Below are 12,903 nucleotides of genomic sequence, written 5' to 3'. Positions count from 1 at the left end.
TCTGAGGGCCCCAAGAACCTGGTCAAGGGGCCCCCCCTGGGGCCTCTCAAATCCATGCTATACTTGTCCTGGTTTATTGTTTATCTTTTTGAGCATTTAAAATTAATTTTTCAGTATTTTACTTCTTTATTTTTTTAATGTTTGCACTTCTGGCTTCAATGTCAGGCTACCGGTTGCCAAGCGCAGCCTCGCCTGCAAAACTTGGAATGATTCAAGTTTTGAATTCAATGCGTAGTTACGAAATGCCTACATACAAAGTCCATCAGAATTAAAATATTTATTTTTAAATGTCACATGGACACCCGCAGAGTTCATCTGAACTAATATTTGAACTAAACTTAAATGGCCACTCCCTACACAGTCCACCCGAAATAATAAGTCCTTTGAAGTTGGTTGAAGTCTACTGGTTCTTATTGAAGTCAGCGGAGGCCCACTGCCGCAGAACAACGCGCGGAGGCCTCCATAAATGCACTTAGTGCCGCTAAAAGAACAAAAATAAAAGCATGCATTTCGCAGCGAAAAATGCATGCAAAATAGACTGGATGGCGGCAGCTGCGGCCCCAAAAGGCACATTCAGAGGCCCCTCTGCGGTGTACAGACAGCCCGCAAGTCTTCACTACGAACTTCGCGGCAAACGCAGTGTACGTACACCCCAAATACACGCACAGCAGCGCTGGGGCCTTCCGACGGCTCTCTGCTCCGCAGGCGACGCAAAACGGAAAACAAATAGACAAACTCAGACACAAATAAGCAGATTCACACAAATGAAGACACAGCTCATGTCCAGACACCAGATTTCGAGCGGGTTGCGGTGTACAGACACCGCAAAAACCCCGCGCACGAGACCCCCCCTTAGGTATGGTGAGGCGGGCCTCATCATTTAGTACTTAGAAGTCAACAGAGAATCATCATATAGTATTTCATATGTCGGAAGAGATACAAACCAGCAGGGGGGGGGCGCTGTGGGCCCCTGTGGGCACCCCCCTCAGGCGGCTTCAGCGCCCTGAGGGGCCCCTAGGGGGCCCCTAGAAGTAGGGGGCCCTGGGGGGCCCTAGGGAGCCCTAGGGGGCCCTTGGGGGCCTCTAAAGAACTTTAGGGGCCCCTAGAGTCCTGGGAGCCCCGTGGGGGCCCTGGGGGGCCCCTGGGGGCCCCTTGTTGCTCTTCAAGAGCTCCGCGAGGACTCTGTCTTCTGCTCGTGTAGATTTTGGAGCAGCAAATCAAAGACATAAGGAGCGGGGACCACCATAAAGACACTGGCAGCCTCTGCGGGGTCATAGGGGCCCTCGGGGCCCCCCGAAGGAGTGGGTTTTGTCGAGACCCTCACGGAGGCCCCCGCGAGCCCCGCAGCAAACCTCGCCATATCCTGCAGCAGCAGCAGCAGTAGCAGAAGCAGCCACAAGCCCAGTCCATGTTTGCACCCGTGCAGAATAAACAAATCCATTTGCAGGATTTTCGCATGTGTCTGCTCTAAAGACGGAAATGGAAGCCATGTACGCATGCAGTTGAGGTGTACTGACACCCCAGCCTCACCTCGGGGGTCTTTAGGGGCCCCTCTCCAGGCCTACTTCGAAGCAGGCAAATGCCCCCCCCCACTGCCTCTTCAAAAGCCAAAACAACTCCAATTTCTTTCCACTCTGAGACCCTCCCAGGGGCAGCCCCGGGGACTTGCTTCAGGACAAGGGCCCCGGGGCCTACGCTGTACCCTTTCGGCAAAGGGGCCCTCTCCCCGTCCTCTTGGGGGCCCTCATGGGGGCCCCCTTGGGGGCCCTTGGGGGGCCCCCCGGGGGTTTGCTGGGCCCCCACCACACCGCTGGCAGCCGCGCGGAGGGCCTCCAGCCACCAGCTGAAGACTCTGGCTGGGATCGTCGTCTCCAGAGAAAGGGCCCCGGGGCCCACAGGGGGGCCCCCCGCAGCCCCAGCCTGTACCTTTGCGGGGGCCCCCAGGGGCCAGGGGGGCCCCCGCAGCAGCAGCGCCAGCCTCCTGCGGCTGGCCAGCTGGTGCAGGGCCCGCGTAAGGACTTCTTGGCCTATGTAGCAGCCTTTGTTTTGCAAAGATAGAAATCCCAAAAAGTCCATATTTATTGATAATGGAAGAGCGTCCCCGACTCCGACTTCCTGGGGCCCCTCGCAGACGCCCACGAGGTGTCTGTACACCTCGTACTCGCGCCCCTGCTGCTGCCCGGCGCAGTGCTGCTGCGCCGCGGGCTCGCGCGACTGCTGCTGCTGCTGCGCTGCTGCTGCTGCTGCTGCTGACGGAGAGTCCGCCTCTTCTGCTTCTTCAGCCCCAGCAACTAGGGGCAGCGAAGCAGCTAAAGCTGCGCAGTCCTCTTGAGGGGCTTTTTCTTCTTCGGGGGGGCCCCACAAGTTGCGGTGTACGTACACCCGGTGCCCCAGACGCCACGTGCGCGGATCTGCAGCAAAAAGGCCCTCGGTCCAGCGGCCTGGTGCTTCCTCCCCTTCGACGGGGTTTGCTGCTGCAGACGCTGCTGCTGCCGGGTCTGCTGCTGCTGCTGCTGCGGCTGCGTCTGCTGCAGCACTAATGCTTGGGTGTTCTATGTAATGAAAGAGCTGCTCCCCCGCACTTGGGCAAATTGCAAAATCATAAAACTCCTGAAGAAGGGCCTCGGGGGGTCTGTCTTTAGGGGGCCTCCTGGCAACACAGGGGCCCCAGCCTCTGCCTTCCTGCTGCAGCAGCAGCGAGACGCGGGGGGGCGGCAGCAGCTGCAGCGCAGCAAGAGAGGGCTCCTCGCCGAAGGATACGTTGAAGGAAATTGCGTGCCGCTGCGCAGCCACACCGTGCAGCAAACGCAGCTGCTGCTGCTGCTGCTGCTGCCGCTGCAGCTACGGAATGCGGCAGCAGCAACGGCACTGGCAGCAGCAACAGCAGCAATCTGTAGAAGGAGACGCAGATGCAGCAAACGTTACGGCGGCACAAGCAGCAGCATGGGCAGCAGCAGCAGCAATTATTCGACAGAAGCAGCAGCAACAGCAGCAGCAAAGCCGGCAGCAGAACTAGCAGCAGCGGCAGCAACTGCAGCAGCAACTGCATAAATAGAAAAGAATAAAACAAATAAAAGAAATAAATAAAACAATTAAAAACAATTAAAAACAATTAAAGATAAATAAAAGGCAAAGAGCAGCAAACCTCCAGGTAAGTCAGCAGACGCCCGCAAACAGGAAGCCCCACATCCAGCAAAAAGCGGGGGTGCCCATCTTTGGAGTCTCTGCAGCAAAACAGAAAAAATAATAAGAATTAATTTCCATTTTTGCCGCTAAAGAAGTCTTTTACGCGTCTGCCTGCTGCTGCTACAGGTGCTGCTGGGCTGCAGCAGCAGCAGCAGCTGCGACGGGCGCAGCAGCAAACGTCGCGGCGGCAGCAGCTGCAGCAAATGCAGCAGCAGCAGCAGCAGCTTCGAGAGCAGCAGCGGCAGAGGCGGTGGTGGCATTCAAACAAGCAGCACGCGTCGCGGCAACCGGCGCACTGATAGCAGCAGCAGCAGCAGCTGCTGCTGCTGCTGCTGCTGCACCTGGAAGCTGACCTCCACAATATTAAGGCATCCGCAAGTACTCGGCCCTTCGCATTTAAGAACGCAGCAGCAATAGCAGGCCGCCTCCAGAGGCGCAGCTGCTGCACCCTGCTGCTGCTGCTGCTGCAGCTGCTGCTGACGAGAAAGGACCGGGGAGGCAGCAAAAATGGCATTTCGCAAACACTCCCCTGCTGCTTCTCTGCTGCAGTTACCTGCAAACGCGTGAGGGGCCCCTGGGGGCCCCCCGGGCCCAACGCTGCAGTGGCCCGGGGACCCAGGAGTGGGGCGAAGCAGCGCATGTCTTGGGAAACGAGGCCCTGCAGCAAACTGAATTAAAGCAAAAAAGGATAAAAAATAAATAATTAAAATGCTTTTTAATCCGAAATAATAAAAGAAACACGCAGCAGCAGCAAGGGGGGGAAAAAACACACAAAAAGCTGCGAAGAAGCAGCAGCAAATTTGAAAAGTTAGTTTTGACAAAAGACTACCATAAGTGCAGCAGCAAATAAAAAAGAAGTGACAAATAAATGCAAATTAAAATTAATTTAAACTTACGAAGCAGCATCCGGGCCAGACACAGACAGCAGCCGCCTGCTGCTGACTGCAGCAAGAATGCCTTGCGAGCTGCTGCGCAGCCAGCGCCTGGAGAGGCTGGGGGCCCCCAGGGGGCCCCTCCACAGGGGCCCCAGGGGCCCCAGGGTCCCCCCCAGGGGGCCCCCCAGGGGCCCCCCCAGGGGCCCCCAGAGCCCCAGTTTCATCTCTGGCCCCTCGGCGAGGGCTGGGGCCTCTCGAGAGGCCTCTGGGGTCGCTCAGCTTTTGCCTATCCCACGGGCAGCAGCAGGTACAGGCAGCAGCAGCGAAGTCGAAGCTGCACCAGCGAGAAAGGCGGGTCAAATTGAGAATCTACGGGTCAAATTAGGGGAAAAAGAACCCAAATGAATCCAAAATGATTCTGTTTACACTTTCATTCGTGTAGAAACAAACTAAAAGGGGATAACAGAGAAGCTGCTCCTGGCAGCAACGCCTCATCACTGCAGAGGCGCCGGCAGCACACCAGAACCTGCAGCAGATTTAGCTGTTCCTACACTGCAAATAAACAAGAAAGTCAACAAATTTATTATTTATTAAACGTTCATAATTATCTAAAGTCTGAACTCCCCAACCTATCCGCAGACAGCGCTGCTGCAGTCAGCAAAGCGCGGGGGCCCCCAGGGGCCCCAGAGGCCCCCAAGGACCGCAGAACTAGAGTTACGCTCTCTAGAGTTGGACAAAGAGTGAAGCGAGGACTCATTGTTGCGTTTTATTTGCTTTTACATATTAAATTGCAATTAATTTTGGTATAATTTTTGTTCAAGCAGCAGATCCGTAGGCTGATCGCTGCAAGACTTGGGGGCCCCCCCTGTTGAGCTGAGACTGCGCAGCGTCCGGGGGCCCCCCTAGATCTCATCTAGCGCCTCTTTAGTCCCCAAGTTTCTTTATTTTAATCTTATTTATACTTCAGAGGGGCCCCAAAAATGCTGCCAGGAGGCCACCAGCCCTCCAGGCCCGGTAGATCACGCCCCAAGAGGTCACCTGCCTTTGAAGGGGCCCCAGGGGAGCCCTGGGGCCCCCCGCAGCACTCAAGGCGAAGGCAGTAGAGCCGAGAAGGTCTTGACGCCCTCTGGGGGGCCCCCAAGGGTTTAAGATCGGCAGGAGGCCCCCTGCGTCGCAATGGGGGCCCCCCGAAAGGTTCTTTTTCTGTATTTTCTAGTCCAAATAACCCTAATAGGGGTCCTCGGGGCCTTTGCCCAGTCAAGGGGGCCCCCTTTGCAGGAGCCCGCGGCGGGCCTGAGATGCCTCTCGTTCCTCCGCAGGTCATTCACGGGGGGGCCCTCCCTCCTATTCAGGGGACGCCGCAGGGGCCCCCTTGGGTGGGTGGGGGCCCCCCTTGGGGCCCCCCACCCACCTCTCAAGGCCCTTGAGCTTCCTTTGAGGGCAGCAGGGGCCCCTGGGGGGCCCCCCTTTCCGGAGGGCCTGGGGGCCCCGGGCAGTGGGGGCCCTGGGGGTCTGCGGGGCCCCCCAGGGTCCATTAAAGGGGAGCAGCACTCCATAGATTCCGTTAATAGGGGCCCCTATTCCTTTTCCTGGGGGCCCCAGAGGCAGCCCAGGGGCCCCAGGGGCCCACCCAAGGAGCGTCTTGTGAAGGCGGGGGGCCCCCAGGGCCCCCCAGCCTTCAGGGGCCCGGAGCCCCGGGGGGGCCTCTCATCAGGGACAAAACCCTCAAGCAGACAAGTCTCACTCAAGAGTCCTCTGCGAGAATCCCCAGCAGCAGCAGCAGCAGCAGCCCCCCAAGGGCCCTGGGGGGCCCTCTTGAGCCCCAAAGGACCTCCCGCCGACCCGCCACCTGCAGGAGCAGCAGCAACAGCAGCAGCAGCAGCAGGCACCGCAGCAGCTGCAGCCAAAGCAGCAAGAAGCAGTGCAGCAGCCCGGCCCTTGCTGCCGCCGCGTGCCATGGGGCGGGGGCCCCTTTGGCGGCCCCCCACAGCCTCTGGGGATCGCGATCCCAAGGATTTGAGAGAGGGCCTCGAGGTCAAAGCTGCATGCATTCGAGTGTGGGGCCGCTACGCGCTGCTGCGGCTGCTGCCAGAAGACTGCAGGCCCTTAGAGGGGCCCAGGGGGCCCCCGGGGGCCCCCCGGGGGGCCCCACAAGAACCTCTTGGGTTTCTTCATGTGTCCGAGCTAAAGAGGGGAGGAAGGCCCTTAACTGCTGCTGAACTTAGAACCATTGACCTCACTGCAGTCAGCCAGCGCCTCGCTGCTGCTGCTGCACTTGCTGTTGCTGCTACTGCTGCTGCAGTTGCTGCTGCCGTTGCACCTGCTGCTGTTGCTGCAGCGGCCGTTATTGGCAGGGCCCGTTTTGGCCTGGCAGCAGCCTGTGCCTCTTACTTGCTGCTGCCGTCTGCTTCCCTGTACTGCTGCCGCTCCCGCTGCTGTTGCTGCATTTGCTGCTGCTGCTGCTGCTGCTACTGTTCGTGTATCTCAGATCTTGTCAGTGGGGGCCATTTGCAAGGTGGTGCTTTTGAAGGCCCCCACTGCCGCCACTTTCCACAGATGGCAGCTTTCCCTGGCTTTGCCAGCAGCCGTGGGGGCCCCCCAGGAGGCCCTAATGAAGAGCCCCCAGAGAGCTTCTCAACCTGCTGCTGCTGCTGCTGCTGCTGCTGCTGCTGCTGCTGCTGCTACTGCTGCCCCTGCAGCAGCAGGGGCCCTCGACTCTGTGCCCCTGGAGCCGCCTGGCGTAGGCGACGCTGCGCTGGCGCTGCCGGACGAAGCTGAGGGGGCCCCTGATGAGGGGCCCCTGCTGGTGGATGTGGGGGAGGGGGGTCTGGAGGGGCCCCCCGGGGGCCCCCTGGGGGCCCCCAGCAGCAGCAGCAGACGCCGCAGCAGCTGCTTCTCAAGAGCAGCAAAGGGAGGGGGGCCCCCAGAGAAAGGCGGGGGGCCCCGTGGCCCCAGGTCGGGGGGCAGCCGCAGGGCCTCGAGAGAAAGAGAAACAAAATCTGAATTAATTTCAACAAATGAAGAAGCAGAAGAAGAGGCCCTTTTAGAAGCTGCTGGAGTCTTCGGCAGCAAAGGCAGCAGCCGAAGTCCTAAACTCCCCCACCAGCCTGCAGCCCCGAAGCCTGGGGAGCGGGAGGCAGCAGCAGCAGCAGAGCTAGCAGCACCAGCAGCAGCAACAGAGCTAGCAGCACCAGCAGATGCAGCAGCAGCAACAGAACTAGACGCACCAGGAGATGCAGCAACAGCAACAAAGCTAGCAGCAGCAGCAGCAAGAACAACAACAGAGCTACAGGCACCAGCAGAAGCAGCAGCAGCAACAGAGCTAGCAGAGCTGGCAGGAGCAGCAGCACCAGCAGGTGCAGCATCACCAGCAGGTGCAGCATCACCAGCAGGAGCAGCAGTGCCAGAAGGTGCAGCAGCAGCAGCACCAGTACCATCACCACCAGGAGCAGAAGAAGTCGGAGAAGCAGCAGGAGCAGCAGCGCCAGCAGGAACAGCAGGATTTGGAGAAGCAGCAGGTGCAGCAGGAGCAGCAGAAGGAGCAGTAGCGTCTCAGTCAGAGGCAAACAGAGCCCCGTTGCTACAGGCAAAGGGAACAGGAAAGGGGCGGGGGCCCTTCACCAGCCGGGGGGGCTCCTTTGCTACTTCGCTGCAGCAGCAGCAGCAGCAGCAGCAGCAGCAGCAGCCCCGGCCAGCAGTAGTGGCAGTGCTGGGGCATGTAGACCACGGCAAGACGACGCTGCTGGCCGCCCTGAAGCTCATGGGCCAGGGCAGGGGCCCCTTTGCCCCAGCCAGCAAAGACAAGGGCCCCCGGGGGGCCCCCCGGGGGGTCCCCGGGGGGCCCACCAGGGGGGCCCCCCTGGTGAAGGAAGCTGGCGGGATCACCCAGCGCATTGGGTGCTTTGAGGTAAGGGCAGGCACTTAATAGAATCAGGAGGAATCATAAAAGAACAGAAAAGTTTAGAGAAATAAATAAATCTATTCTGAAGCTGCTGGAAATGAATTAAAAGATAGAAGAAGCAGACAGCCAATAGGGAAAAAAGCAGCGAATGACAAACAGACAGATGCATTCTCCGATCTCAGTGCTGCTGCTGCCGCTGCTGCTGCTGCCGCTGCTGCTGCTGCCGCTGCTGCTGCTGCTGCTGCCGCCGCTGCTGCTGCTGCTGCTGCTGTCCAGGTGCCGCTGCCGGAGTCTGTGTCTGCGTCTGCGCCTTACGTCACTTTTCTGGACACTCCTGGCCACGCAGCTTTTTCGTGCATGCGTCTTCGTGCTGCGCGAGCAGCAGACCTCGTGCTGCTGGCAGTAGCAGCAAACGAGGGGCTGCAGCAGGAAACAAAAACCTGCATTGAGGTATCCAAACCCTAACTCTCGAGCCCCCAGCCCCCAACTAACAAGCCAGCAGCTGCAAGGGTACAGCTTTGGGGGCCCCCGCCAACGGGGGGCCCCTAGACTGGGCTCATTAGGGTTTAGGGCACAAGTCCCAGAAATTGAAATTTAGGGTTTTGCGGCTAAGAGGATTATGTTTATTGACTTGAGTCTTTTCTCCCAGGCGTGCAAGGAGTTGAAAAATCCCCTCGTTGTTGTCATCACCAAGACTGACTTGGTGGAGAACCCTTTGGGGGGCCCCCCTGGGGCTTTTTCGGGGGGCCCCCCGGGGGCCCCCGGGGGCCCCCTGGTGAGCAGCGACTTCGTAGATTGCCCAGCAGGCGCGAAGGTCCTCGCAGAGCTAGCTGCTGCGGGCCTGCTGACGGAGCCCTTGGGGGGCCCCGTTCAGGTGGCAGCAGTGAGCGCCAGGGGCTTTTTGGAGGCCCAAATGGGGGCCCCTGGGGCCGATCTTTTCGGGAAAAAGACCAGATTGGAAAAGGAAAAGCAGCAGCAAACAGACAGATTTGGAATGCTGCATCTTTTAGAGTGCTTAGCGCTGCAGGCGGAGGAAATGGACCTGCAGGCCGCCCCAGAGGGCCCCGCCAGGGGCCTCGTCTTAGAAACAAACTGCAGCGCCAGCAACGGGGGCAGCGCCTCTCTGCTAATAAAACAGGGCACAATCAAGTGAGGCTTTTTGGGGCCCCCAAGGGCTTTTCAAAGGGGCCCCCAAGGGCTGTTCAGAGGGGCCCCCAAGGGCTTTCCAAAGGGGCCCCCAAGGGCTTTTCAAAGCGGTTCCTAAGCCTCGAAAGACTGCCACAGGGGCCCCCAAGGGGCCCTGCGGGGGAGCTACCGGGGGCCCCACTGCAGGGGGAAGGGGCCTCTGTTGAGGCACCCCTGAATCCCTTCAAGAGCCTCTTCTGGCTCTCGGCAGCAGCATCAGCTGCTGCTGCTGCTGCTGCCGCTGCTGCTGCTGCTGCTGCTGCTGAGGTAGCAGCTAGTGTGGCTGCATGTTTCGCAGGGTCGGCGACTGGCTGGCAGCGGGGCCCTCGCTGTGCCGGGTGCGGCGGCTGGGCTACGCAGCAGGACTGGGTGGGGGGCCTCCGCAGCTGCGGGGGCCCCCAGCCCGGCTGAGTGGTTTTGGAGTTTCTAAAGTTGTTGAAGTTTTTGGATTTGCTGCTGAGGATTTGCCGCCGCTGGGAGTCGAAGCTGCTGTCATGCCTTCAGAGGCGACAGCCAAGAAGCACCGAGAGGTGAGTGCCGCGACACCGGCCTGCAGCTGCTGCAGCTGCTGCTACTGCTGCAGCTGCTGCAGCTGCTGCTACTGCTGCAGCGGCTGTTTCCGCTGCAACTTCCGCTTCTGCTGCAGCTGCAGCTTCGGATGCAGCTGGCTACAGCTGCTGATTCTGCTGCAGCTTCTGCTTCTGATGCAGCTGCTGCAGCTGCTGCAGCGCCAGCGGCAGGCGTAGCTAGAGCAGCAGGCGCAGCTGCTGCTGCAAAGCCCTGCGCGGATATGAAGTTTACATAGGGGTTTTTATGATGAAAATTTTATCTAATTTTGTGTTGAAGTACAGAAGGGGCGCGCAGCAAGCTGAGCCACAAAGATACGGTGCTGGTGCAGCTTCTGGTGCCCATGTTTGTGCTGCTGCTGCTGCTGCTGCTGCTGCTGTTCCTGCAGAGGCTGTTGAACGAGCAGGCGGCTACTGCAGCAGAAGCAGCAGCAGCAGAGGCACAGGAGCGCGCGTTTGCTCGGCTGCACGGGCAGCTGCGAGAGGTGAGTGCGGAGTGGATTTATTTTTATTTTGAATTTTTATTTTGAAGTTGTTTTTGTTTCCTCCGTTGAACGTAAGTCAATTTTTTTTGTTTGTTTAAAACAGTTTGGCCAAAAGAGAAGGCGAGAAGGACAGGAGAGCCACAAGCAGCCAAAGAAGCAGCGACAAACTCAATAAGAGAGGCCCGGGAGAAGGGCTGCGCAGCAAAACCTGACTATGTGCTGCAGCAAATAGTCACTATTTGCTGCAGCAACTTCTCCCATTTTGTGTCTTATTGTCTTTTGCTGCAGCACACTATTTTGCCAGTCACTGTGCGCGCGGGGGCCCAGGGCCCCGCAGCAGCAGTTGCTGCTGCAGTTGACGGGCTTGCTGCTGAGCTGGACCCTATTTCGGGCACGTGGCTCCTGTGCTCCCCTGGGGGCCCCCCGGCGCCCCCAGTGTCTCGGCCAGGGGCCCCCCCAGGGGCCCCCCTGGGGTCCCCGCAAGAGGGGACTCGGGAAACCCCCCGAGAGGGGCCCCCCTTGGAGGCCCCTGAGGAGGCTGCGGAGGGCCTGGGAGGTGTACAGACACCGCAAAAATGGCCACAAAGACTCGTGAAAGTGCTGAAAGCTTCTGCTGGCGAATGCCATTTGCAAGATGTGCAGCAGTGCAGAGACGAAGACGGAAAGGGGGGGTTGTTGGTGGCCTTCGACACCAAATGCAGCCGGGAAACCAAGGCAAGCACATGCGCTTTCTGTCCTTTTAGCAGCAGCAACAGCAGCAGCAGCAGCTGTGCTGCACATGCACTTTCTGTCCTTTTAGCAGCAGCACCAGCAGCAGCACCAGCAGCAGCAGCACCTGCGCTGCTTCTTTTGCTGCGTTTCTCTTACCGGCTGCACTATTGAGTTGTCTATTGTGGCTTTTTCCTGCTGGTGTTTGTGGGGCATGTGTGCTTCTGCTGCAGCAAGCAGCAGAGGCTGCTCAAGTGCAAATAGTGCAAACTCGAGTCATTTATGATGTAATTGAGGCAGTGCAGCAGCGGCTTCTTTCCCACTCTCTCTTTGGGGCCCCCCCAGCAGCTGAAGGGGCCTCGGGGACCCCCGATGGACCGGGAAAAGACTCAGAAGATGTGGCACAATTGGCAGTTAAAAAGGTATTTCGCTTGTCGCATGTAAGTCCCCTGTAGCTCCGACCTGCACGTACACTGCAGCCTCAGCCGAGGTGTACGTACACCCCATCAACCGCTGATGGTGCGGCTTATGGCAAAAGCTGCAAGATTTCAAATTGCACTTTTTAAAGTTGAAATTCGCTTCCTAGGCATCTCATTAGGCATTTAAAATGCATTTGTTTTATTTTTCCATTTTGAAACACCCAAAAGGTCCTTGCCAAACTCCCTTTTTGCTTCTTTTGCTGCTGCATGCATGCAGGGCGTTGTGGTGGCTGGCTGTGATGTCTTACGTGGAAAGCTGACAAAGGGAGACCTCGTGGGCATTTTCAGAAAAGGGCAAAAGTTGAAGGAGGTAAGAGATTGCAAAAGAGGCCCCTAGGGGGCCCCCAATATTTGGAGAGTTTTGGGGGCCCCCCACCCCAGTGCTTATTAAATAACAAACGCTATGCAAGTCGCTGCGCAGCATAGCTTTAAACCCTAAGACCCTAAACCCTAGTCCCTGAAGGTTTAGAGTTTAGGGTTCTAGGGTTTAGGGTGGCGTCGAATGTCTGTGTGCGGGGAGTAGATACAGTTGCAACAATGCATGAAGAGTCTGCTGCAGGCAGCCTCCACTTGGGTCTGCATGCGCATGCATGCACTTGCATGCGCATGCGTGTGCATGCATGCGCTTGTCTTTACAGGCCGCCCGCGTGGTGTCGCTGAAAGTGGGGAAGGAGTCGAAGGACTTTGTCACTTTTCCCTCTGAGTGTGGAGTGGTTTGTGAGGGTTTTAAAGACTGGCAAATCGGTGATAGACTCACAGCCACTAGCAGCCAAGAAAAAAAGCCCAAAGGGCCCACTTAAATACCCTTTTAGGGGCCCCTAAGTCCTAAAGAGAACCTCCAAAAGGCCCACTTAAATTCCCTTTTAGGAGCCCCTAAACCCCCAAAGAAAACCCCCCGAAGATCCACTTAAGTCCCCTTCTAGGGGCCCCTCATCCGCCAGAAAACACTGCCAAAATGCCTCTTTGAATGCCCTTCTAGGGGCCCCTAACCCACCAAAAAAATCCCCCAAGAGGCCCACTTAAATGCCCCTTCAGGGGCTCCTCATCCGCAAGAGAAAACCGCCAAATGGCCCTCCTAGGGGCCCTTCATCCGCCCCCTATAAGCGCCCAAAGAGCCCGGCAGGAGCTGCCCTCGGGGCTGCGAAAGAAGCCTTTTCAGAGAAGTCCCGGAGGCTTTTTGTGAGGCCCTCAAAGGGGCTCACAAAGACCCTCTCGTAGGCATTTTAGAGGGCCTTTTGCTGCCCCAGGCAGCCCAGCCACACGCAATGCGGCAGCTATCTTAAGGAGCCAAAGGAGGGGGGGTTTCTGCATCTTTAAGGCACACTTGTGGGGTTGGTGGTTCTGGTTTTAAATGTTTCGTGTTGGGCTTGTCTGTACATACACCTCAGGCTTGTCTGTACATACACCTCAACCAGCCCCTGCGGTCTCTGTCGCCTTCGCTGTTTCTTTTTTGAGTTGTGCAACAGAACACTAGGCGGTCTTTCCGAGTTGTTTATTTGTCGCGCTTTTCTTCTTTTT

General features: G+C 58.1%; 2 protein-coding genes across 2 annotated transcripts; one reads left to right on the top strand and one right to left on the bottom strand.

Annotated features, from left to right (window-relative positions):
- Positions 1-1,162: 1,162 nt before the first annotated feature.
- ETH_00001050 (uncharacterized protein) lies at positions 1,163-3,826 on the bottom strand (the record flags this gene model as incomplete). The annotated part of the gene is made up of 4 exons (XM_013373283.1): positions 1,163-1,363; positions 1,531-2,781; positions 3,146-3,224; positions 3,540-3,826. The coding sequence occupies 4 exons, from the start codon at positions 3,824-3,826 to the stop codon at positions 1,163-1,165; spliced, it is 1,818 nt and encodes a 605-aa protein (XP_013228737.1).
- Positions 3,827-5,237: 1,411 nt separating this feature from the next.
- ETH_00001045 (elongation factor Tu GTP binding domain-containing protein, putative) lies at positions 5,238-12,185 on the top strand (the record flags this gene model as incomplete). Its single annotated transcript, XM_013373282.1, has 10 exons — positions 5,238-6,305; positions 6,550-7,968; positions 8,239-8,412; positions 8,612-9,111; positions 9,446-9,677; positions 10,103-10,198; positions 10,487-10,754; positions 11,147-11,346; positions 11,603-11,695; positions 12,024-12,185. 10 exons carry the CDS (start codon positions 5,238-5,240, stop codon positions 12,183-12,185), a joined length of 4,212 nt encoding a protein of 1,403 aa, XP_013228736.1.
- Positions 12,186-12,903: the final 718 nt, after the last annotated feature.

Source organism: Eimeria tenella, genomic scaffold (assembly GCF_000499545.2).
Source record: "Eimeria tenella Houghton genomic scaffold, Eth_scaff13, whole genome shotgun sequence".
Lineage (NCBI taxonomy): Eukaryota > Apicomplexa > Conoidasida > Eucoccidiorida > Eimeriidae > Eimeria > Eimeria tenella.
The sequence above is the reverse complement of the archived record's forward strand: the minus strand, read 5'-3'. Positions and strand labels throughout refer to the sequence as shown.